The 20,164-nt window shown below is 47.5% G+C and overlaps 1 protein-coding gene across 1 annotated transcript in view; it reads right to left on the bottom strand.

The window, feature by feature from the left end:
• Nucleotides 1–20,164, bottom strand: part of cfap43 (cilia and flagella associated protein 43) — a 313,462-nt gene that overhangs the window by 6,756 nt on the left and 286,542 nt on the right. The window contains exons 31-36 of the mRNA XM_072479757.1: nucleotides 17,992–18,080; nucleotides 16,211–16,409; nucleotides 6,574–6,686; nucleotides 5,870–6,029; nucleotides 3,248–3,412; nucleotides 2,552–2,632 (exon numbers count right to left, since the gene is read on the bottom strand). Of these exons, the coding sequence (XP_072335858.1) occupies nucleotides 2,552–2,632; nucleotides 3,248–3,412; nucleotides 5,870–6,029; nucleotides 6,574–6,686; nucleotides 16,211–16,409; nucleotides 17,992–18,080 (807 nt within the window). The remainder of the gene's footprint in view (nucleotides 1–2,551; nucleotides 2,633–3,247; nucleotides 3,413–5,869; nucleotides 6,030–6,573; nucleotides 6,687–16,210; nucleotides 16,410–17,991; nucleotides 18,081–20,164) is intronic.

Here is a 20,164-nt window from a genome sequence, read left to right as displayed (position 1 = left end):
TATAGGTATGTCAGGAATAAGCGAATGACTAGGGAAAGAGTAGGACCAGTCAAGGACAGGGATGGGAAGTTGTGTGTGGAGTCTGAAGATATTGGGGGGATACTAAATGAATATTATTCGTCAGTATTCACTCAGGAAAAAGATAATGTTGTGGAGGAGAATGCTGAGACCCAGGCTATTAGAATAGATGGCATTGAGGTACGTAGGGAAGAGGTGTTGGCAATTCTGGACAGGCTGAAAATAGATAAGTCCCCGGGGCCTGATGGGATTTATCCTAGGATTCTCTGGGAGACCAGGGAAGAGATTGCTGGACCTTTGGCTTTGATTTTTATGTCATCATTGGCTACAGGAATAGTGCCAGAGGACTGGAGGATAGCAAATGTGGTCCCTTTGTTCAAAAAGGGGAGCAGAGACAACCCCGGCAACTATAGACTGGTGAGCCTCACGTCTGTAGTGGGTAAAGTCTTGGAGGGGATTATAAGAGACAAGATTTATAATCATCTAGATAGGAATAATATGATCAGGGATAGTCAGCATGGCTTTGTGAAGGGTAGGTCATGCCTCACAAACCTTATCGAGTTCTTTGAGAAGGTGACTGAACAGGTAGACGAGGGTAGAGCAGTTGATGTGGTGTATATGGATTTCAGTAAAGCGTTTGATAAGGTTCCCCACGGTAGGCTATTGCAGAAAATACGGAGGCTGGGGATTGAGGGTGATTTAGAGATGTGGATCAGAAATTGGCTAGCTGAAAGAAGACAGAGGGTGGTGATTGATGGGAAATGTTCAGAATGGAGTTCAGTTACAAGTGGCGTACCACAAGGATCTGTTCTGGGGCCGTTGCTGTTTGTCATTTTTATCAATGACCTAGAGGAAGGCGCAGAAGGGTGGGTGAGTAAATTTGCAGACGACACTAAAGTCGGTGGTGTTGTCGACAGTGTGGAAGGATGTAGCAGGTTACAGAGGGACATAGATAAGCTGCAGAGCTGGGCTGAGAGGTGGCAAATGGAGATTAATGTAGAGAAGTGTGAGGTGATTCACTTTGGAAGGAATAACAGGAATGCGGAATATTTGGCTAATGGTAAAGTTCTTGGAAGTGTGGATGAGCAGAGGGATCTAGGCGTCCATGTACATAGATCCCTGAAAGTTGCCACCCATGTTGATAGGGTTGTGAAGAAGGCCTATGGAGTGTTGGCCTTTATTGGTAGAGGGATTGAGTTCCAGAGTCATGAGGTCATGTTGCAGCTGTACAGAACTCTGGTACGGCCACATTTGGAGTATTGCGTACAGTTCTGGTCACCGCATTATAGGAAGGACGTGGAGGCTTTGGAGCGGGTGCAGAGGAGATTTACCAGGATGTTGCCTGGTATGGAGGGAAAATCTTATGAGGAAAGGCTGATGGACTTGAGGTTGTTTTCGTTGGAGAGAAGAAGGTTAAGAGGAGACTTAATAGAGGCATTCAAAATGATCAGGGGGTTGGATAGGGTGGACAGTGAGAGCCTTCTCCCGTGGATGGATATGGCTGGCACGAGGGGACATAACTTTAAACTGAGGGGTAATAGATATAGGACAGAGGTCAGAGGTAGGTTCTTTACGCAAAGTGTGGTGAGGCCGTGGAATGCCCTACCTGCAACAGTAGTGAACTCGCCAACATTGAGGGCATTTAAAAGTTTATTGGATAAGCATATGGATGATAATGGCATAGTGTAGGTTAGATGGCTTTTGTTTCGGTGCAACATCGTGGGCTGAAGGGCCTGTAATGCGCTGTATCGTTCTATGTTCTATACGTTAGCAACCTTTAAGACTTATCTGGATAGGCTCATGATGGGGTATAGAAGGATACAGGCGGTTGGGCTAGATAGGACACGTGATTGGCGCAGGCTTGGAGGGCTGAAGGGTCTGTTCCTGTGCTATTTTGTTCTTTGTGCAGACTGATGGCCGTTTCTTGGAATGGAAAATATGGAAACAGGCCATTTAGACACTCAGTTCTGTGTCGGTATTTTTGCTGCATATGAGCTTCCTCTTATTCTGAATTACCTCATCTTATTAATAGATGCTATTTCTATCTCCCTCTAACTAACCTAGCTTCCTCTTAAATGCATCTATGCTACTTGGCACAATCACTCCCTGTGGCAGTGAGTTCCACATTCACATCACTCTGTAAAGATATTTCTCTGAATTCCCTGTTGGCTTCAATCAGTGACAGTATAGCCCCGAGTTTTGGATTCACTAATAGAAACATCTACACCACCTGAATTTTATCAAACCCCTCTGTAACCTTAAAGACCCTTATCGGGTCAACTCTCAACCTGATCAGTTTTTCCTGTTCGTTAATATCTCTCAGGATGAGCTCTGGGTTAAAGTGTTTCCTTCAATGGTGATGAAAATTGAATTCTGGTCAGAGTTGAGGGAGACCTGTCTCTGTGGGCTCGCTATTATTCCTCCATTGCTTAAAGAGAGAACGTTAAGAAGGTTTAGGAATTGGTGCCGCATCGCTCCTGCAGTCAGGCGAGACTGCCTTTCACTAGTGACAGGAGAATCTCGTATTGATTACCTTCTCTTGACCTTCGATTGAACGCTCCATTCCCATTATGTCTGCATTCATTTGACCCTCATAATTAGCCTCTCTTAGGTACTAGGAAAGAACAAACCAAACAGTGTTAGTCATTAAGGGAAACATCTATTCTGCAAATCCTCCTTTTTGCTGCAGCAGACGGATGTGTTGTCCTTTTCCAGAGGTAGAACTGTTTCATTTTCTCACCGATGTGTCCGGCATTGGTAATTCAGGAATAGCATACTTTTACAGACATCCAGATATACTTGCACCCGATTGGGATTAAGCCGCTCAAGTAGAATTTTCTTGGCAGGTCAGACTTGAACTCCAGTACTTATGGCTCCCAATCAAGAGAGTTTCTCATTTATGGGGCCTCCCTTTTGGGAGCATTTCCCTGGCCCTGGAGGCTCCCAGTCTGGAGAGATTTCCCAGTCTCAGGGACTCCTAGTTGGGAGAGTTTCCCTAGACCCTGGGGCTCCTGGTAGAGAGAGATTCCCCAGTCCCACGCCTCCCAGTCAGGAGACTTTCCCCATCCCCTGGGAGTTTGCAGTTAGGAGAGTTCTCCAGGTCCCTGGGGACTCTGTTAGGTGAGTTTCCCAGTCCAAAGGGGCTTCCTGTCGGGAGAGGTTTCCCAGCCTTTGGGGGCTCTCTGTGTCTTAGACAGGTGAGATTTGCTGGTGTGAAGTTAGCCATTACCATCTGTGCCTGTTTGGTGATCCTCAGTTTCAGGATATCCCGGATCTTGTTACGTAAGTCGTCCATCTGCATCAGCATCTTCTGGCACTCCCACTCCACCTGCACAATTTTTTTCCTGAAGTCTTTGCATTCCACCATACTGGCTACTTTCCTTTCTCCTAATAACTGGATAACAGTAAATAAATGATCAGACACTAATCCCAGACAGAACTTTTAGCCAGATTACAAAGTATAAATGAGAATACAGCAGACCCTTTAATTAAATCCCTCCCTCCTCAACACCACCCACTCACCTCTTTCATTGCCCAGATCTATTCACCCACTCCCGTTGCAGATGCCTATTCCTCTGGGCATCAATGCTGACCCTGCCTTTTACCAGCTTCTCCATAGGTTTCCATCACCTGCAGTCACAGTTTCATTTAAAATAGCGTTCAGTATCAATCTGCTCATTCTACAAGGGTCCCTCCTTTGCCTCCGTTCTAAGCTTGAAAATCACAAGTTGGCCCTGGCTCAGCCAGGTTCTGCACTGCCTCCAGCGTTTGGACAGATAGGCTTAAAAATTCGTTAACAAATGAATTTCCCATCAGAAACACAAGGTTTGGGGTGAAATCTGCCCTGGCGAGTATTGGAATTGGGTGTCAGCATGAGCTATGAATTTTTTTAAAATTCATTTACGGGATGTGGGCGTCGCTGGTTAGGTCAGCATTTATTTCCCATCCCCAGTTGCCCTTCAGAAGGTGGTGGTCAGTTGCCTTCTTAAACCACGGCAGTCTTTCATGTGTAGGTACACACACTGTGCTGTTAGGGAGGAGTTCCAGGATTTTGTCCCAGCGACAGTGAAGGAACGGCGATATATTTCCTAGTCAGGGTGGTGAGTGACTTGGAGGGGAACCTCCAGGTGGTGGGGTTCCCAGGTATCTGCTGCTCTTGTCCTTCTAGATGGTAGTGGTCGTGGGTTTGGAAGGTGCTGCCTAAGGAACCGTGGTGAGTTCCTGCAGTGCCTGGTGTAGATGGTACACACGGCTGCTACTGCTCATCGCTGGTGGAGGGTTTGAATGTTTGTGGAAGGAGGAGCAATCAAGCGGGGCTGCTTTGTCCTGGGTGGTGTTGAGCTTCTTGAGTGTTGTTGGAGCTGCGCTCATCCAGGTAAGTGGAGAGTATTCCATCACACTCCTGACTTGTGCCTCGTAGATGGCGGACAGGCTTTGGGGGGTCAGGAGGTGAATTATTCGCCGCAGGAGTCCTAACCTTTGATCTGCCCTAGTAGCCACACTAGGTGACTAGTCCAGTTCAGTTTCTGATCAATGGTGTTATGGGCCAGGGTTTAGAGAACCCCAAAGTGTATCCTGGAGTTCACCTGCCCCACAACTTTTACTAGTGGTATGGGGAGCACACGGCCCACTCTACAGGTGTGGTAGAGCAGAAATGGAAAAATGTTTTTTAAAGCAAAACAATGTTTATTCTATGAACTCAAGTTAACCTTTTTAAAACATACAGTGAACATCTTAGCAACCATCAATTCAAATACAACCCCCAAAGAATACAACACTAAGTAATCCTTTAAGCTTTCCTTTTAACACCCATCAGACTTAAAACATCTTTTACCAGAAGCACATCAGGTTAAAGTCACGACTGTTATTAATTTTAAATCACCAGGATCGATTTACAGTCTATAGATTACAGAGAGAGATTCATACACCTTCTGGCTGTGACTGCAGCTATCCAGCACTGAAAACGAAACTAAAACACACCCTGCAGCAAAAAGCCTAAAGCGAAAGTAAAAAGCTGACAGACAGCCCAGCTCCACCCACTCTCTGACATCACTGCAGTAATAAACACCCATTTCTTAAAGGTACTCTCACTACAGATACTTATATCCACACCCATTTATAAACGCCCTTTTCTTAAAGGTACTCTCACATGACAATGGTAACCCCCAGGATGTTGATTGTGGAGGATTCAGCGATGGTAATGCTATTGAACGTCAAGGGGCGATCGTTTGATTCTTTCTTACTGGAGATGGTCATTGCCTGGCAATTGTGTGGCATGAATGTAACTTGTCACTTGTGACCCTGGATATTGTCCTGGTCTTGCTCCATTTGGACACGGACTGCTTCATGATCTGAGGAGTCGCGAATGGTGCTGAACATTGTGCAGTCATCCGCAAACATTCCCACTTCTGACCTTATGGTGGAAGAAGGTCATTGATAAAGCAGCCAAAGATGGTTGGGACTAGGAGAGTACTCTGAGGAACCCCTGCAGTGATGTCCTGGAGCTGAGATGATTGACCTCCAACTACCACAACCATCTTCCTTTGTGCCGGGTCTGAGTCCAACCAGCGGAGAGTTTCCCCCCTGATTCCCATTGACTCCAGTTTAGCTCGGGCTCCTTGATGCCACACTCGGTCAAATGCTGCCTTGATGCCGAGGGCAGTCACTCTCACGTCACCCCTGCAATTCAGCTCTTTTGTCCATGTTTGGACCAAGGCTGTAATGAGATCAGGAGCTGAGTGACCCTGGCGGAACCCAAACTGAGCGTCAGTGAACAGGGAAGTGAGTAAGTGCCACTGTCATGTTTGATGGAACTTGGAACGCTCCATCAAGAGCAAAACTGGTTAGTTACCTGAATAGTGCTGTTCAGATCCTCCACGACACCCTTGTGCAGGAGAATGGAATTGGAATAGTCAGGGGTGAAGTCGCTGCTCTGTACCTCCACCTGCCCTTGTTTTAATACAAGTTGCACCATCAGATTCAGCTGGAGCTGTGCTTTGACCTCCCGCAGACTGTTCACAGGGTGAGGGTAGAGAGAACACAACTTAAACACTTGGCTATTAGAACAAAAGGTTACCCTTCAAGGAACTTTCCCCACAATAAAAGAATGTACTTGCATTTCTACAGCGCCATTCCTCACCTCAGCAAGTGTCAAAGCTCTTTACAGACAATGAAACACTTCTGAAGTGTAGTTACTGTTGTAATGAAGGAAATGCAGCAGCCAATGTGCACACAGCAAGATCCCACAAACAACAACATGATAATTACCCAGCTATTCCTCTCAGTGTTATGGGTTGGGGAATAAATTGGCCCTGTTTTCAAATAGTGGCCATGGGATATTTTACACCCACCTGAGCGAGTAGATGGGACCTTGGGTTAACATCTCATCCTCACTCTCTCACTGCGCTAAAGTGTCAACCTAAATCATAGGTTCAAATGTGAAGAGTGGGACTTGTAACCGCGGCCTCCTAACTCAGAGAGTACTACTCCAACATTGGGCAGCTCTTTGATGGAAACAACCCTGATGCCAATTGCTGGCTGTAAAGTGGGACTGACTTGTTGAGTTCTTGGCTAAGGTTGTTGATGTACTGCGCGCTATGTTCATCCTCCTCCATTCTTCTTTGAAGAAACATCTGCATCTCTGCCAGAATCACCGATTTTACTTTCACCTGAAAAGGAGCAGAGCGAGTGATTATCCCCAAGGCAATAAGAGCAACCAGTTCCAGAGACTGCAGGAAACAGCGGAGGACCTGGGATGTGCTACACAACAACCTTAGACTTTGGTGAAAGGTAAAACGAGGATTGAGCACCACGGATACCTGTGGTTCAGGGGAAACTGCTTGTGTTGTGCCTTTAATCTGTTGGTGTTCTACTGAGCTCATTGAGGCAGTGAGAAAACCAACATTAGCACTTGTCACTCACAGGCAGCTCTATGTTTGCACAGTCATCATTGCACCTTCTGCGTGTGACTGACAGGGTCCTGACTAGATGATAGCACAGGCTGACAGAGTAGTCCCATTACCTACAAGCAAATTGTTCTCTTGTATTGACCCTGCTATGCTTCAATTTACGAAAATAAATTTAGAGGACCCAATTGTTTTTTCCCCAATTTAGTGTGACCAATCCACCTACCCTACACATCTTTTGGATTGTTGGGGAGAATGTACAAACTCCAGACAGACAGTGACCCAGGGCCGGGATCGAACCCGGGTCCTCGGCACCGTGAGGCAGCAGTGCTAACCACTGAGCCAACGTACTGCCTTACCTCCAGCTCCTAACTCCAGAATCTGTAGACAAGCCGCAGTGAGCGATGGAATGGTAATTTTTCTCAGGGAATTCTGTGAAACAACACAGGAGCGGGCAGAGAAACACAGAGGATCCATTTAGCCCCTCCAGCCTGTTCTGCTGTTGCTGTATGATGATGGAACTGGTGGATCCCATTGAGACCGTCAGTGACCACATCTGCAGCAAGTGTTGGCTGCTCGAGGAACTTCGGCTCAGAATTGATGAGCTGGAGACCGAGCTGCACACACTGCGGCACGTCAGGGAGGGGGAAAATTACCTGGACGCTTTGTTTCAGGAAGCAGTCACACCCGGTAGAATAAGTACTGTTAATTCGGTCAGTGGTCAGGGACAGAGTGGTGAGACTGCAAGGGAGGCAGGTAGGGGGATCTTGAGTTTAGGAGTTGAGGAGCCTCAGCCCTTGACCTTGTCCAACAGGTATGAGGTACTTGCTCCCTGTGTGGATGAGGAAGAGGGCTGTAGGGAGGATGCGTTGACTGACCACTGCACCGTGGTACAGGAAGCCATTCAAGAGGGGGGAGCAAAAAGACAAGTGGTAGTTGTAGGGGATTCTATAATTAGGGGGGTTGATGGCATCCTTTGTAAGCCAGATCGAGAGTCCCGCCTTGGTATGTTGCCTGCCCGGTGCCAGGGTGAGGGACATCTCTGATCAGCTTGAAAGGATTTTGGAGAGGGAGGGGGAGGATCCAGTTGTTGTGGTCCACGTTGGGACTAACAACATAGGTAAGACTAGGAAAGAGGACCTGTTTGGGGATTATCAAACACGAGGGACTAAATTAAAGAACAGGTCCTCCAGGGTTATAATCTCTGGATTACTACCCGAGCCACGTGCCAATTGGCATAGGGTTGAGAAAATTAGGGAAGTTAACACGTGGCTAAAGGAGTGGTGCGGGAAAGAGGGATTCCATTTCATGGGGCATTGGCATCAGTACTGGGGCAGGAGGGACCTGTACCGTTGGGACGGTCTTCACCTGAACCATTCTGGGACCAGTGTTCTAGCGAATAGGATAAATAGGTTGGTCACAAGGACTTTAAACTAGCAAGTTGGGGGGAAGGGAAGTGTAAAGCTATGGACAGTATAATGGTTAATGGAGATCAAGGCAGCAATTTACGTGACAGGTTATTATGTAGAGATATGGGTTCAAAGACAAGGAAAATTAGGAGAAAGGGTAAGAGGAAAAATAAATTGCGAAAAGTTACTGATCAAGGTGTTAGGATTCATAACAAAGACATAAAAAACAGCATAAGTGTACTTTACCTGAATGCTCGTAGTATATGGAATAAGGTAAATGAGTTGATGGCGCAAATCACCGTGAATGACTATGATTTAGTGGCCATTACTGAAACATGGTTAAAAGATGGTCACGACTGGGAGTTAAATATCCAAGGGTATCAGACTATACGAAAGGATAGAATGGACGGTAAGGGCGGTGGTGTAGCTTTGTTGTTTAAGGATGGCATCCGGGCAATAGTAAGGGATGATATTGGTGCTATGGAGGACAAGGTTGAATCAATTTGGGTGGAAATCAGGAATAGTAAGGCAAAAAGGTCACTGATAGGAGTAGTCTATAGGCCACCAAATAGTAACAGGATGGTAGGGCAGGCAATAAGCAAAGAAATAACGGATGCATGTAGAAATGGTACAGCGGTTATCATGGGAGATTTTAATCTGCATGTCGATTGGTTTAACAAGGTTGGTAAAGGCAGCCTTGAGGAGGAGTTTATAGAATGTGTCCGGGATAATTTCCTGGAACAGTATGTAATGGAACCTACAAGGGAACAAGCGGTCCTAGATCTGGTCCTGTGTAATGAGGCAGGATTGATTAATGATCTCATAGTTCGGGATCCTCTTGGAAGGAGCGACCACAATATGGTGGAATTTAAAATACAGTTGGAGGATGACAAGGTAAAATCAAACACTAGCGTTTTGTGCTTAAACAAAGGCGATTACAATGGGATGAGAGAAGAACTAGCTAAGGTAGACTGGGAGCAAAGACTTCATGGTGAAGCAGTTGAGGAACAGTGGAGAACCTTCCGAGCGATCTTTCACAGTGTTCAGGAAAGGTTCATACCGACAAAAAAGAAAGATGGTAGAAAGGGGAAAAATCGACGGTGGATATCGAAGGAGGTGAGGGAGAGTATCAAATTAAAGGAAAAAACATACAAAGTGGCAAAAATTAGTGGGAGACTAGAGGACTGGGAAGTCTTTAGGGGACAACAGAAAGCTTCCAAAAAAGCTATAAAGAAGAGTAAGGTAGACTATGAAAGTAAACTTGCTCAGAACATAAAAGCAGATAGTAAAAGCTTCTACAAATATATAAGACAAAAAAGAGTGGCTAAGGTAAATATTGGTCCTTTGGAAGATGAGAAGGGAGATTTAATAATAGGAGATGAGGAAATGGCTGAGGAGCTGAACAGGTTTTTTGGGTCAGTCTTCACAGTGCAGGACACAAATAACATGCCAGTGACTGATGGAAATAAAGATAAGATAGGTGAGGACCTTGAGATGATTGTAATCACTAAGGAGGCAGTATTGGGCAAGCTAATGGGGCTAAAGGTAGACAAGTCTCCTGGCCCTGATGGGATGCATCCCAGAGTGTTAAAAGAGATGGCTAGGGAAATTGTAAACGCACTAGTGATAATTTATCAAAATTCACTAGACTCTGGGGCGGTCCCAGAGGATTGGAAAGTAGCAAACGTGACACCACTGTTTAAAAAAGGAGGTCGGCAGAAAGCAGGTAATTATAGGCCGGTAAGCTTAACTTCGGTTGTAGGGAAAATGCTGGAATCTATCATTAAGGAGGAAATAACGGGGCACCTGGAGGGAAATTGTCCCATTAGGCAGACGCAGCATGGGTTCATAAAGGGTAGGTCGTGTCTGACTAATTTGGTAGAATTTTTTGAGGACGTTACCAGTGCAGTAGATAACGGAGAGCCAATGGATGTGGTATATCTGGATTTCCAGAAAGCTTTTGACAAGGTGCCACACAAAAGGTTGCTGCATAAACTAAAGATGCATGGCATTGAGGGTAAAGTGGTAGCATGGGTAGAGGATTGGTTAACAAACAGAAAGCAGAGAGTGGGGATAAATGGGCGTTTCTCTGGTTGGCAACCTGTAACTAGTGGGGTCCCTCAAGGATCAGTGTTGGGCCCGCAGTTGTTCACAATTTACATAGACGATTTGGAGTTGGGGACCAAGTGCAATGTGGCAAAGTTTGCAGACGACACTAAGATGAGTGGTAAAGCAAAAAGTGCAGAGGATACCGGAAGTCTGCAGAAGGATTTGGATAGGTTAGGTGAATGGGCTAGGGTCTGGCAGATGGAATTCAATGTTGCCAAGTGTGATCTATCCATTTTGGGAGGAATAACAGCAGAATGGATTATTATTTAAACGATAAGATGTTAAAACATGCTGCTGTGCAGAGAGACCTGGGTGTGCTGGTGCACGAGTCACAAAAAGTTGGTGTGCAGGTGCAACAGGTGATTAAGAAGGCTAATCGAGTTTTGTCTTTCATTGCTAGAGGGATGGAGTTCAAGACTAGGGAGGTTCTGCTGCAATTGTATAAGGTGTTGGTGAGGCCACATCTGGAGTATTGTGTTCAGTTTTGGTCTCCTTACCTGAGAAAGGACATATTGGCACTGGAGGGAGTGCAGAGGAGATTCACTAGGTTGATCCCAGAGTTGAGGGGATTAGATTATGACGAGAGGTTGAGTAGACTGGGACTGTACTCATTGGAGTTTAGAAGGATGCGGGGGGATCTTATTGAAAGATATAAAATTATGAAGGGAATAGATAGGATAGATGTGGGCAGGTTGTTTCCACTGGTCGGGGAAAGCAGAACTAGGGGGCATAGCCTCAAAATAAGGGGAATTAGATTTAGGACCGAGTTTAGGAGGAACTTCTTCACCCAAAGGGTTGTGAATCTCTGGAATTCCTTGCCCAGTGAAGCAGTTGAGGCTCCTTCTTTAAACGTTTTTAAGAAAAAGATAGATACCTTTCTAAAGAATAAAGGGATTCGGGGATATGGTTTTCGGGCCGGAGAGTGGAGCTGAGTCCACAAAGATCAGCCATGATCTCATTGAATGGCGGAGCAGGATCGAGGGGCCAGATGGCCTACTCCTGTTCCTAGTTCTTATGTTCTTATGCTATTCAGTCAGATCAACTCCATTTACCTGGTTCTGTAATCCTCACACAACATAGAATCATAGAATCATAGAAGTTTACAGCATGGAAACAGGCCCTTCGGCCCAACCAGTCCATGCCGCCCAGTTTTTACCATTAAGCTAGTCCCAATTGCCCGCACTTGGCCCATAACCCTCTATACCCATCTTACCCATGTAACTATCTAAATGTTTTTTAAAAGACACAATTGTACCCGCCTCTACTACTACCTCTGGCAGCCCATTCCAGACACTCACTACCCTCTGAATGAAGAAATTGCCCCTCTGGGCCCTTCAGAATCTCTCCCCTCTCACCTTAAACCTATGCCCTCTAGTTTTAGACTCCCCTACCTTTGGGAAAAGATGTTGACTATCTACCTTATCTATGCCCCTCATTATTTTATAGACCTCTATAAGATCACCCCTAAGCCTCCAACGCTCCAAGGAAAAAAGTCCCAGTCTATCCAGCCTCTCCTTATAACTCAAACCATCAAGTCCCGGCAACATCCTAGTAAATCTTTTCTGCACTCTTTCCAGTTTAATAATATCCTTCCTATAATAGGGTGACCAGAACTGCACACAGTATTCCAAGTGTGGCCGTACCAATGTCTTGTACAACTTCAACAAGACGTCCCAACTCCTGTATTCAATGTTCTGACCAATGAAACCAAGCATGCCAAATGCCTTCTTCACCACCCTGTCCACCTGCGACTCCACCTTCAAGGAGCTATGAACCTGTACTCCTAGATCTCTTTGTTCTATAACTCTCCCCAACGCCATACCATTAACTGAGTAGGTCCTGGCCTGATTCAATCTGCCAAAATGCATCACCTCACATTTATCTAAATTAAACTCCATCTGCCATTCGTCGGCCCACTGGCCTAATTGATCAAGATCCCGTTGCAATCCTAGATAACCTTCTTCACTATCCACTGTGCCACCAATCTTGGTGTCATCTGCAAACTTACTAACCATGCCTCCTAAATTCTCATCCAAATCATTAATATAAATCACAAATAACAGTGGACCCAGCACCGATCCCTGAGGCACACCATTGGTCACAGGCCTCCAGTTTGAAAAACAACCCTCTACAACCACCCCTCTGCCTTCTGTCGTCCAGCCAATTTTGAATCCAATTGGCAACCTCACCCTGGATCCCGTGAGCTTTAACCTTCTGCAACAACCTACCATGCGGTACCTTGTCAAAGGCTTTGCTAAAGTCCATGTAGACAACGTCTACTGCACTGCCCTCATCTACCTTCTTGGTCACCCCCTCAAAAAACTCAATCAAATTTGTGAGACATGATTTTCCACGCACAAAGCCATGCTGACTGCCCCGAATCAGTCCTTGCCTCTCTAAATGCTTGTAGATCCTGTCTCTCAGAATACCTTCTAGCAACTTACCTACTACAGACGTTAGGCTCACCGGTCTGTAGTTCCCAGGCTTTTCCCTGCTGCCCTTCTTAAACAAGGGCACAACATTCGCCACTCTCCAATCTTCAGGCACCTCACCTGTGGCTGCTGATGATTCAAATATCTCTGTTAGGGAACCCGCAATTTCCTCCCTAGCCTCCCACAACACCCTGGGATACATTTCATCAGGTCCCGGGGATTTATCTACCTTGATGCGCTTTAAGACTTCCAGCACCTCCTCCTCTGTAATATGCACACTACTCAAGACATCACTATTTATTTCCCTTAGTTTCCTAACATCCATGCCTTTCTCCACCGTGAATACCGATGAGAAATATTCATTCAGGATCTCACCCAACTCTTGTGGCTCTGCACATAGATGTCCTTGTTGATCCTTAAGAGGCCCTACTCTGTCCCTAGTTACTCTTTTCCCCTTTATGTATCTGTAGAATCTCTTTGGATTCTCCCTTGCATTATTTGCCAAAGCAATTTCATGTCCCCTTTTTGCCCTCCTGATTTCCCTCTTAACTCTATTTCGACAATCTCTATACTCTTCAAGGGATCCACTTGATCCCAGTTGTTTATGTACGTCATATGCCTCCTTCTTCTTTTTGACCAGAGTCTCAATATCTCGAGTCATCCAGGGTTCCCTACTTCTACCAGCCTTACCCTTCACTCTAAAGGGAATGTGCTTACCCTGCACCCTGGTTAACACATTTTTAAAAGCCTCCCATTTACCAGCCGTCCATTTGCCTGCCAACAGTCTCCCCCAATCTACCTCTGCAAGTTCCTGTCTGATACCATCAAAATTGGCCTTGCCCCAATTAAGAATTTTAACTCTTGGGCCAGACCTATCATTCTCCATAGCTATCTTAAAACTAATGGAGTTATGGTCACTTGTCCCAAAGTGATCTCTCACTAGCAATTCTGTCACTTGCCCTTCCTTATTTCCCAAGACAAGGTCAAGTTTTGCCCCCTCTCTAGTCGGTCCATCCACATACTGAATGAGAAATTCCTCCTGAATACACTCAACAAATTTCCCTCCATCCAAGCCCCTAATGCTATGGCTGTCCCAGTCAATGTTGGGAAAGTTAAAGTCCCCTACTACTACCACCCTATTATTCTTGCAGCTATCTGTAATCTCCTTACATATTTGCTCCTCAATTTCCCGCTGACTATTTGGGGGCCTGTAGTACAGTCCTACCAAGGTGATCTCTCCCTTCTTATTTTTCAGTTCCACCCATATAGACTCAGTGGGCGAACCCTCGGATATATCCCCTCTAAGTACTGCCGTGATGTTCTCCCTAATCAAAAACGCCACCCCCCCTCCTCTCTTACCTCCTGTTCTATCCTTTCTATAGCATCTGTACCCCGGAACATTGAGCTGCCAGTCCTGCCCCTCCCTTAGCCATGTTTCAGTCATAGCTATAATATCCCAGTCCCATGTGCCCGTCCATGCCCTGAGTTCATCCGCTTTGCCCGTCAGGCCCCTTGCATTGAAATAAATGCAGTTTAATGTAGACCTTCCTTGCTCTCTGCCCTGCTTTCTCAGGTCATGCTTTACACACTCTCCCTTCCTGCCTTTTGTTTCTGTCCCCACTGACTTCCTACATCGGTTCCCATCCCCCTGCCACATTAGTTTAAACCCTCCCCAACTGCACTAGCAAACACACCCCCAAGAACAGAAATCGCAATCTCACAATTCTCCCTCGCCTCTTTGTACTGGACTCGCCCACCAGAGGAAATAGTGTCTTTCTATCCATTTTATCATCTTAAACACCTCCATTATCTCACCCCCTTAACCTTCCATTTCCCCATCATCTCCTAGCAACCAGCCTAATCTCCCACCCCCCAAGACAATACAAGCTGAGTCTGTCTTTATTCCTGATCATTCTTGTGAATTGGTGCTGCACCCGAGTCTGAACATATCCACAATAGTGTCAGCTGTATCTGCTCAGCTGGATGGTCCTGGGCTGGGGATTGCACAGCTGGATGGTCCTGGGCTGTATCTGCTCAGCTGGATGGCCCTGGGCTGGGGATTGCACAGCTGGATGGCCCTGGGCTGGGGATTGTTCAGCTGGATGGCCCTGGGCTGGGGATTGCACAGCTGGATGGCCCTGGGCTGGGGATTGCACAGCTGGATGGCCCTGGGCTGGGGATTGTTCAGCTGGATGGTCCTGGGCTGGGGATTGTTCAGCTGGATGGCCCTGGGCTGGGGATTGCACAGCTGGATGGCCCTGGGCTGGGGATTGCACAGCTGGATGGTCCTGGGCTGGGGATTGCACAGCTGGATGGTCCTGGGCTGGGGATTGCACAGCTGGATGGCCCTGGGCTGGGGATTGTTCAGCTGGATGGTCCTGGGCTGGGGATTGTTCAGCTGGATGGTCCTGGGCTGGGGATTGCACAGCTGGATGGTCCTGGGCTGGAGATTGCACAGCTGGATGGTCCTGGGCTGAGGATTGTTCAGCTGGATGGTCCTGGGCTGGGGATTGTTCAGCTGGATGGTCCTGGGCTGGGGATTGTTCAGCTGGATGGTCCTGGGCTGGGGATTGTTCAGCTGGATGGTCCTGGGCTGGGGATTGCACAGCTGGATGGTCCTGGGCTGGGGATTGTTCAGCTGGATGGTCCTGGGCTGGGGATTGCACAGCTGGATGGCCCTGGGCTGGGGATTGCTCAGCTGGATGGTCCTGGGCTGAGGATTGCACAGCTGGATGGTCCTGGGCTGAGGATTGCACAGCTGGATGGTCCTGGGCTGGGGATTGTTCAGCTCGATGGCCCTGGGCTGGGGATTGCACAGCTGGAGGGTCCTGTGCTGTATATGTTCAGCTGGATGGCCCTGGGCTGGGGATTGCACAGCTGGATGGTCCTGGGCTGGGGATTGCACAGCTGGATGGTCCTGGGCTAGGGATTGCACAGCTGGATGGCCCTGGGCTGGGGATTGTTCAGATGGATGGTCCTGGGCTGGGGATTGTTCAGCTGGATGGTCCTGGGCTGGGGATTGCACAGCTGGATGGTCCTGGGCTGGGGATTGCACAGCTGGATGGCCCTGGGCTGGGGATTGTTCAGATGGATGGTCCTGGGCTGGGGATTGTTCAGCTGGATGGTCCTGGGCTGGGGATTGCACAGCTGGATGGTCCTGGGCTGGGGATTCTATTCCCTGGCGAGAGTGTTCATCTGACATACTCAGTCACCTCCAGGTGTACGAGGCCTCTCATTGGGAATTCAGTCAACCCGAATATTCGGCATCACTGAAGTCCCAAACTGGACGACCCATCAATAGCTGAACAAAGTCCGCACAGAACAATTCCTTGCTTACCTGCTGTTCACTCTCTATTTTCTTTCTTCGACTATCACAGAAGTGACTCCACACGGCTGGCACCAAATTTTCAGGCTTAAAGCTGAGAGAGTCTAACTCCTCCATGGCAGTGAGAAAGTGGTCGTAGTCTTCCTCAACTGATTGCAAATTCTCCTCAAAAGGGTTGCCCTTTGTCACTTGCATCACTTTGAGGGTTACCCTATACAGAAACAGAAAATGTACTTTAGATCCTCGGGTAACAGGTGAAAACTGCAGCTCCCATTCACACAAACACAGGGAACATGTAATGACCTCCAATTGGCATTATTGGTTGGCCAATTGGAGTATGAGCTCCCTCAATGATAGCTCATTGAGGGGCCCATATAAGCACCTGTGTAGGCTTTGTGAGGCCGTCTTAAGTTGACTGGAATGCGAGCAGCACGGTTTGGAGCTGCTCTTGTCTAGAAGTTGTTGCAAATAAATACTGGTGTGGTGATGCAACCCCTGCCTCCTGTGGATTATTACAGAACATATCCCAAAAGGAGTGGAATCCACACATGGAATAGAATCCCACAACACCACTGTCCCAAGAATAAATTCACAGGGAATGTGAAGTCTGACAGAAGAACTGTTTGATCTGACTGGTCTGCAGGTATCATATCAAACACCCACTTGGTGTTGTGTAGTGTTGCTGTGTGTGGGGAGTATTCGGCAGTGTTGCTGTGTGTGTGGGGAGTATTCGGCAGTGTTGCTGTGTGTGGGGAGTACTCAGCAGTGTTGCTGTGTGTGGGGAGTATTCGGCAGTGTTGCTGTGTGTGGGGAGTATTCGGCAGTGTTGCTGTGTGTGGGGAGTATTCGGCAGTGTTGCTGTGTGTGGGGAGTATTCGGCAGTGTTGCTGTGTGTGGGGAGTATTCGGCAGTGTTGCTGTGTGTGGGGAGTATTCGGCAGTGTTGCTGTGTGTGGGGAGTACTCGGCAGTGTTGCTGTGTGTGGGGAGTACTCGGCAGTGTTGCTGTGTGTGGGGAGTATTCGGCAGTGTTGCTGTGTGTGGGGAGTATTCGGCAGTGTTGCTGTGTGTGGGGAGTATTCGGCAGTGTTGCTGTGTGTGGGGAGTACACAGCAGTGTTGCTGTGTGTGGGGAGTATTCGGCAGTGTTGCTGTGTGTGTGGGGAGTATTCGGCAGTGTTGCTGTGTGTGTGGGGAGTATTCGGCAGTGTTGCTGTGTGTGTGGGGAGTACTCAGCAGTGTTGCTGTGTGTGTGGGGAGTACTCAGCAGTGTTGCTGTGTGTGGGGAGTACTCGGCAGTGTTGCTGTGTGTGGGGAGTATTCGGCAGTGTTGCTGTGTGTGGGGAGTATTCGGCAGTGTTGCTGTGTGTGGGGAGTACACAGCAGTGTTGCTGTGTGTGGGGAGTATTCGGCAGTGTTGCTGTGTGTGTGGGGAGTATTCGGCAGTGTTGCTGTGTGTGTGGGGAGTATTCGGCAGTGTTGCTGTGTGTGTGGGGAGTACTCAGCAGTGTTGCTGTGTGTGTGGGGAGTACTCAGCAGTGTTGCTGTGTGTGGGGAGTACTCGGCAGTGTTGCTGTGTGTGGGGAGTATTCGGCAGTGTTGCTGTGTGTGGGGAGTATTCGGCAGTGTTGCTGTGTGTGGGGAGTATTCGGCAGTGTTGCTGTGTGTGGGGAGTATTCGGCAGTGTTGCTGTGTGTGGGGAGTATTCGGCAGTGTTGCTGTGTGTGGGGAGTATTCGGCAGTGTTGCTGTGTGTGGGGAGTATTCGGCAGTGTTGCTGTGTGTGGGAGTACTCACTTGGGCCTGCGTTTGTACAGTTTATAAAGTTGGTCAACCATTGAACTCGAGACATCATAAAACTCCTTCCTGAATCCACGATCATAGAGCTGAAGAGAAAGAGAGAAACAGACGTTACAGAGAAAGCTACAGCAGACAGGGCAGAGGGCCCCACAGGCAGCATCGCAGATTCAAAGAGCCGCCGGTCAGCCTCACATCGGTAGTAGGTAGATTATTGGAAAGAATTCTCAGCGACAGGATTTCTACCCATTTGGAAACAAATGGACTCATTAGCGATAGACAGCATGGTTTTGTGAATGGCAGGTCGTGTCTCACTAACTTGATCGAGTTTTTTGAGGAGGTGACAAAGATGATTGATATGGGGAGGGCGGTGGATGTTGTTTACATGGACTTCAGTAAAGCCTTTGATAAGGTGCCTCATGGCAGACTGGTACAAAAAGTGAAGTCACACGGGATCAGAGGTGAGGTGGTAAGATGGATACAGAACTGGCTCGGTCACAGAAGGCAAAGGGTAGCAGTAGATGGGTGTTTTTCTGAATGGAAGGTTGTGACTAGTGGTGTTCCACAGGGATCGGTGCTGGGGCCTCTGTTGTTTGTAATATACATAAACGATTTGGAGGAAAATGTAGCCGATCAGATTAGTAAGTTCGCGGATGACACCAAGGTTGGTGGAGTGACAAATAGTGTAGAGGATTGTCAGAGGATACAGCAGGACATTAAACTTGGGCAGAGAAACGGCAAATAGAGTTTAATCCGGACAAATGTGAGGTAATGCATTTTGGTAGGTCTGACATAGAGGGAAAATATACTGTAAATGGCAAAACTCTTCGGAATATAGAAAGTCAGAGAGATCTGGGCACGCAGGTCCACAGATCTTTGAAGGTGGCAACACAAGTGGACAAGATAGTCAAGAAAGCACATGGAATGTTTGCCTTCATTGGACGAGGCATTGAATATAAAAACTGGCAAGTCAGGCTACAGTTATATAGAACCTTGGTACGGCCGCACTTGGAATATTGCGCACAATTCTGGTCGCCACACTACCAGAAGGATGTGGAGGCTTTGGAGAGGGTGCAGAGGAGGTTTACCAGGATGTTGCCTGGTCTGGAGGGTGTTAGCTATGTAGAGAGGCTGAATAGACTCGGACTGTTTTCATTCGAAAGACGGAGGTTGAGGGGTGACCTGATAGAGGTCTACAGGATTATGAGGGGCATGAATAGAGTGGATGGGAAGGGACTCTTTCCCAGGGTGGAGGGGTCAGTCACCAGGGGGCATAGGTTTAAGGTCCGTTGGGCACAGTTTAGAGGAGATGTGCGAGGCAGGTTCTTTACGCAGAGGGTGGTGGGTGCCTGGAACGCGTTGCCAGGGGAGGTTGTGGAAGCAGATACATTAACGGTGTTCAAAAGGCATCTCAACAAACACATGGACAGGACGGGTATAGAGGGATACGGCACTAGGAAGTGCTGAGGGTTTTACAAAAGGTTGGAATTATGACCGGTATAGGCTTGGAGGGCCGAAGGGCCTGTCCCTGTGCTGTATTGTTCTTTGTTCTTTGAAATTAAACTAGGTTTCTGCAGCTTTTGAGTTACTGTAATTGGCTCAGTGATTCTGATCAGAACTTGGTACTGTTCACTGTCATGAATCTGCCTTGATGTGGAGATGCCGGCGTTGGACTGGGGAGGGCACAGTAAGAGGTCTTACACCAGGTTAATGTCCAACAGGTTTATTTGGAATCACTAGCTTTCGGTGCGTAGCTCCTTCATCAGGTGAGTGACTCAAATATGAGGATCGTGCAGCTAAACACGTGGCTAAACCGGTGGTGACAGAGGTTGGGTTTAAGGTTTCTGGACTATTGGTATCTCTTCCGGGGCAGGTGTGACATGTACAAGAAGGATGGGTTACACCTAAACTGGAGGGGCAACAATATCCTGGCTGGAAGGTTTGGTCACTCGGGAGGATTTAAACTAGTATGGTTGGGGGAGGGGGGTGGGGGGGGGACCAGGGGGTTAGCTTAGAAGGTGTAATAACTGAAAGGGAAATAGAGAACAAAAATAAGAGAACAACATCACCCTCAGGAAGAGCAGAAAAGGTGACAAGTGTGAGAAGGGAGATGGTCAATGCAGGATTGAGGGTGTTGGACCTAAATGCACGCAGGATACGGAGCAAGGTATAT

This window comes from Scyliorhinus torazame, chromosome 16, assembly GCF_047496885.1.
Source record: "Scyliorhinus torazame isolate Kashiwa2021f chromosome 16, sScyTor2.1, whole genome shotgun sequence".
Classification (NCBI taxonomy): domain Eukaryota; kingdom Metazoa; phylum Chordata; class Chondrichthyes; order Carcharhiniformes; family Scyliorhinidae; genus Scyliorhinus; species Scyliorhinus torazame.
This window is presented reverse-complemented; position numbering and strand designations above follow the sequence as displayed.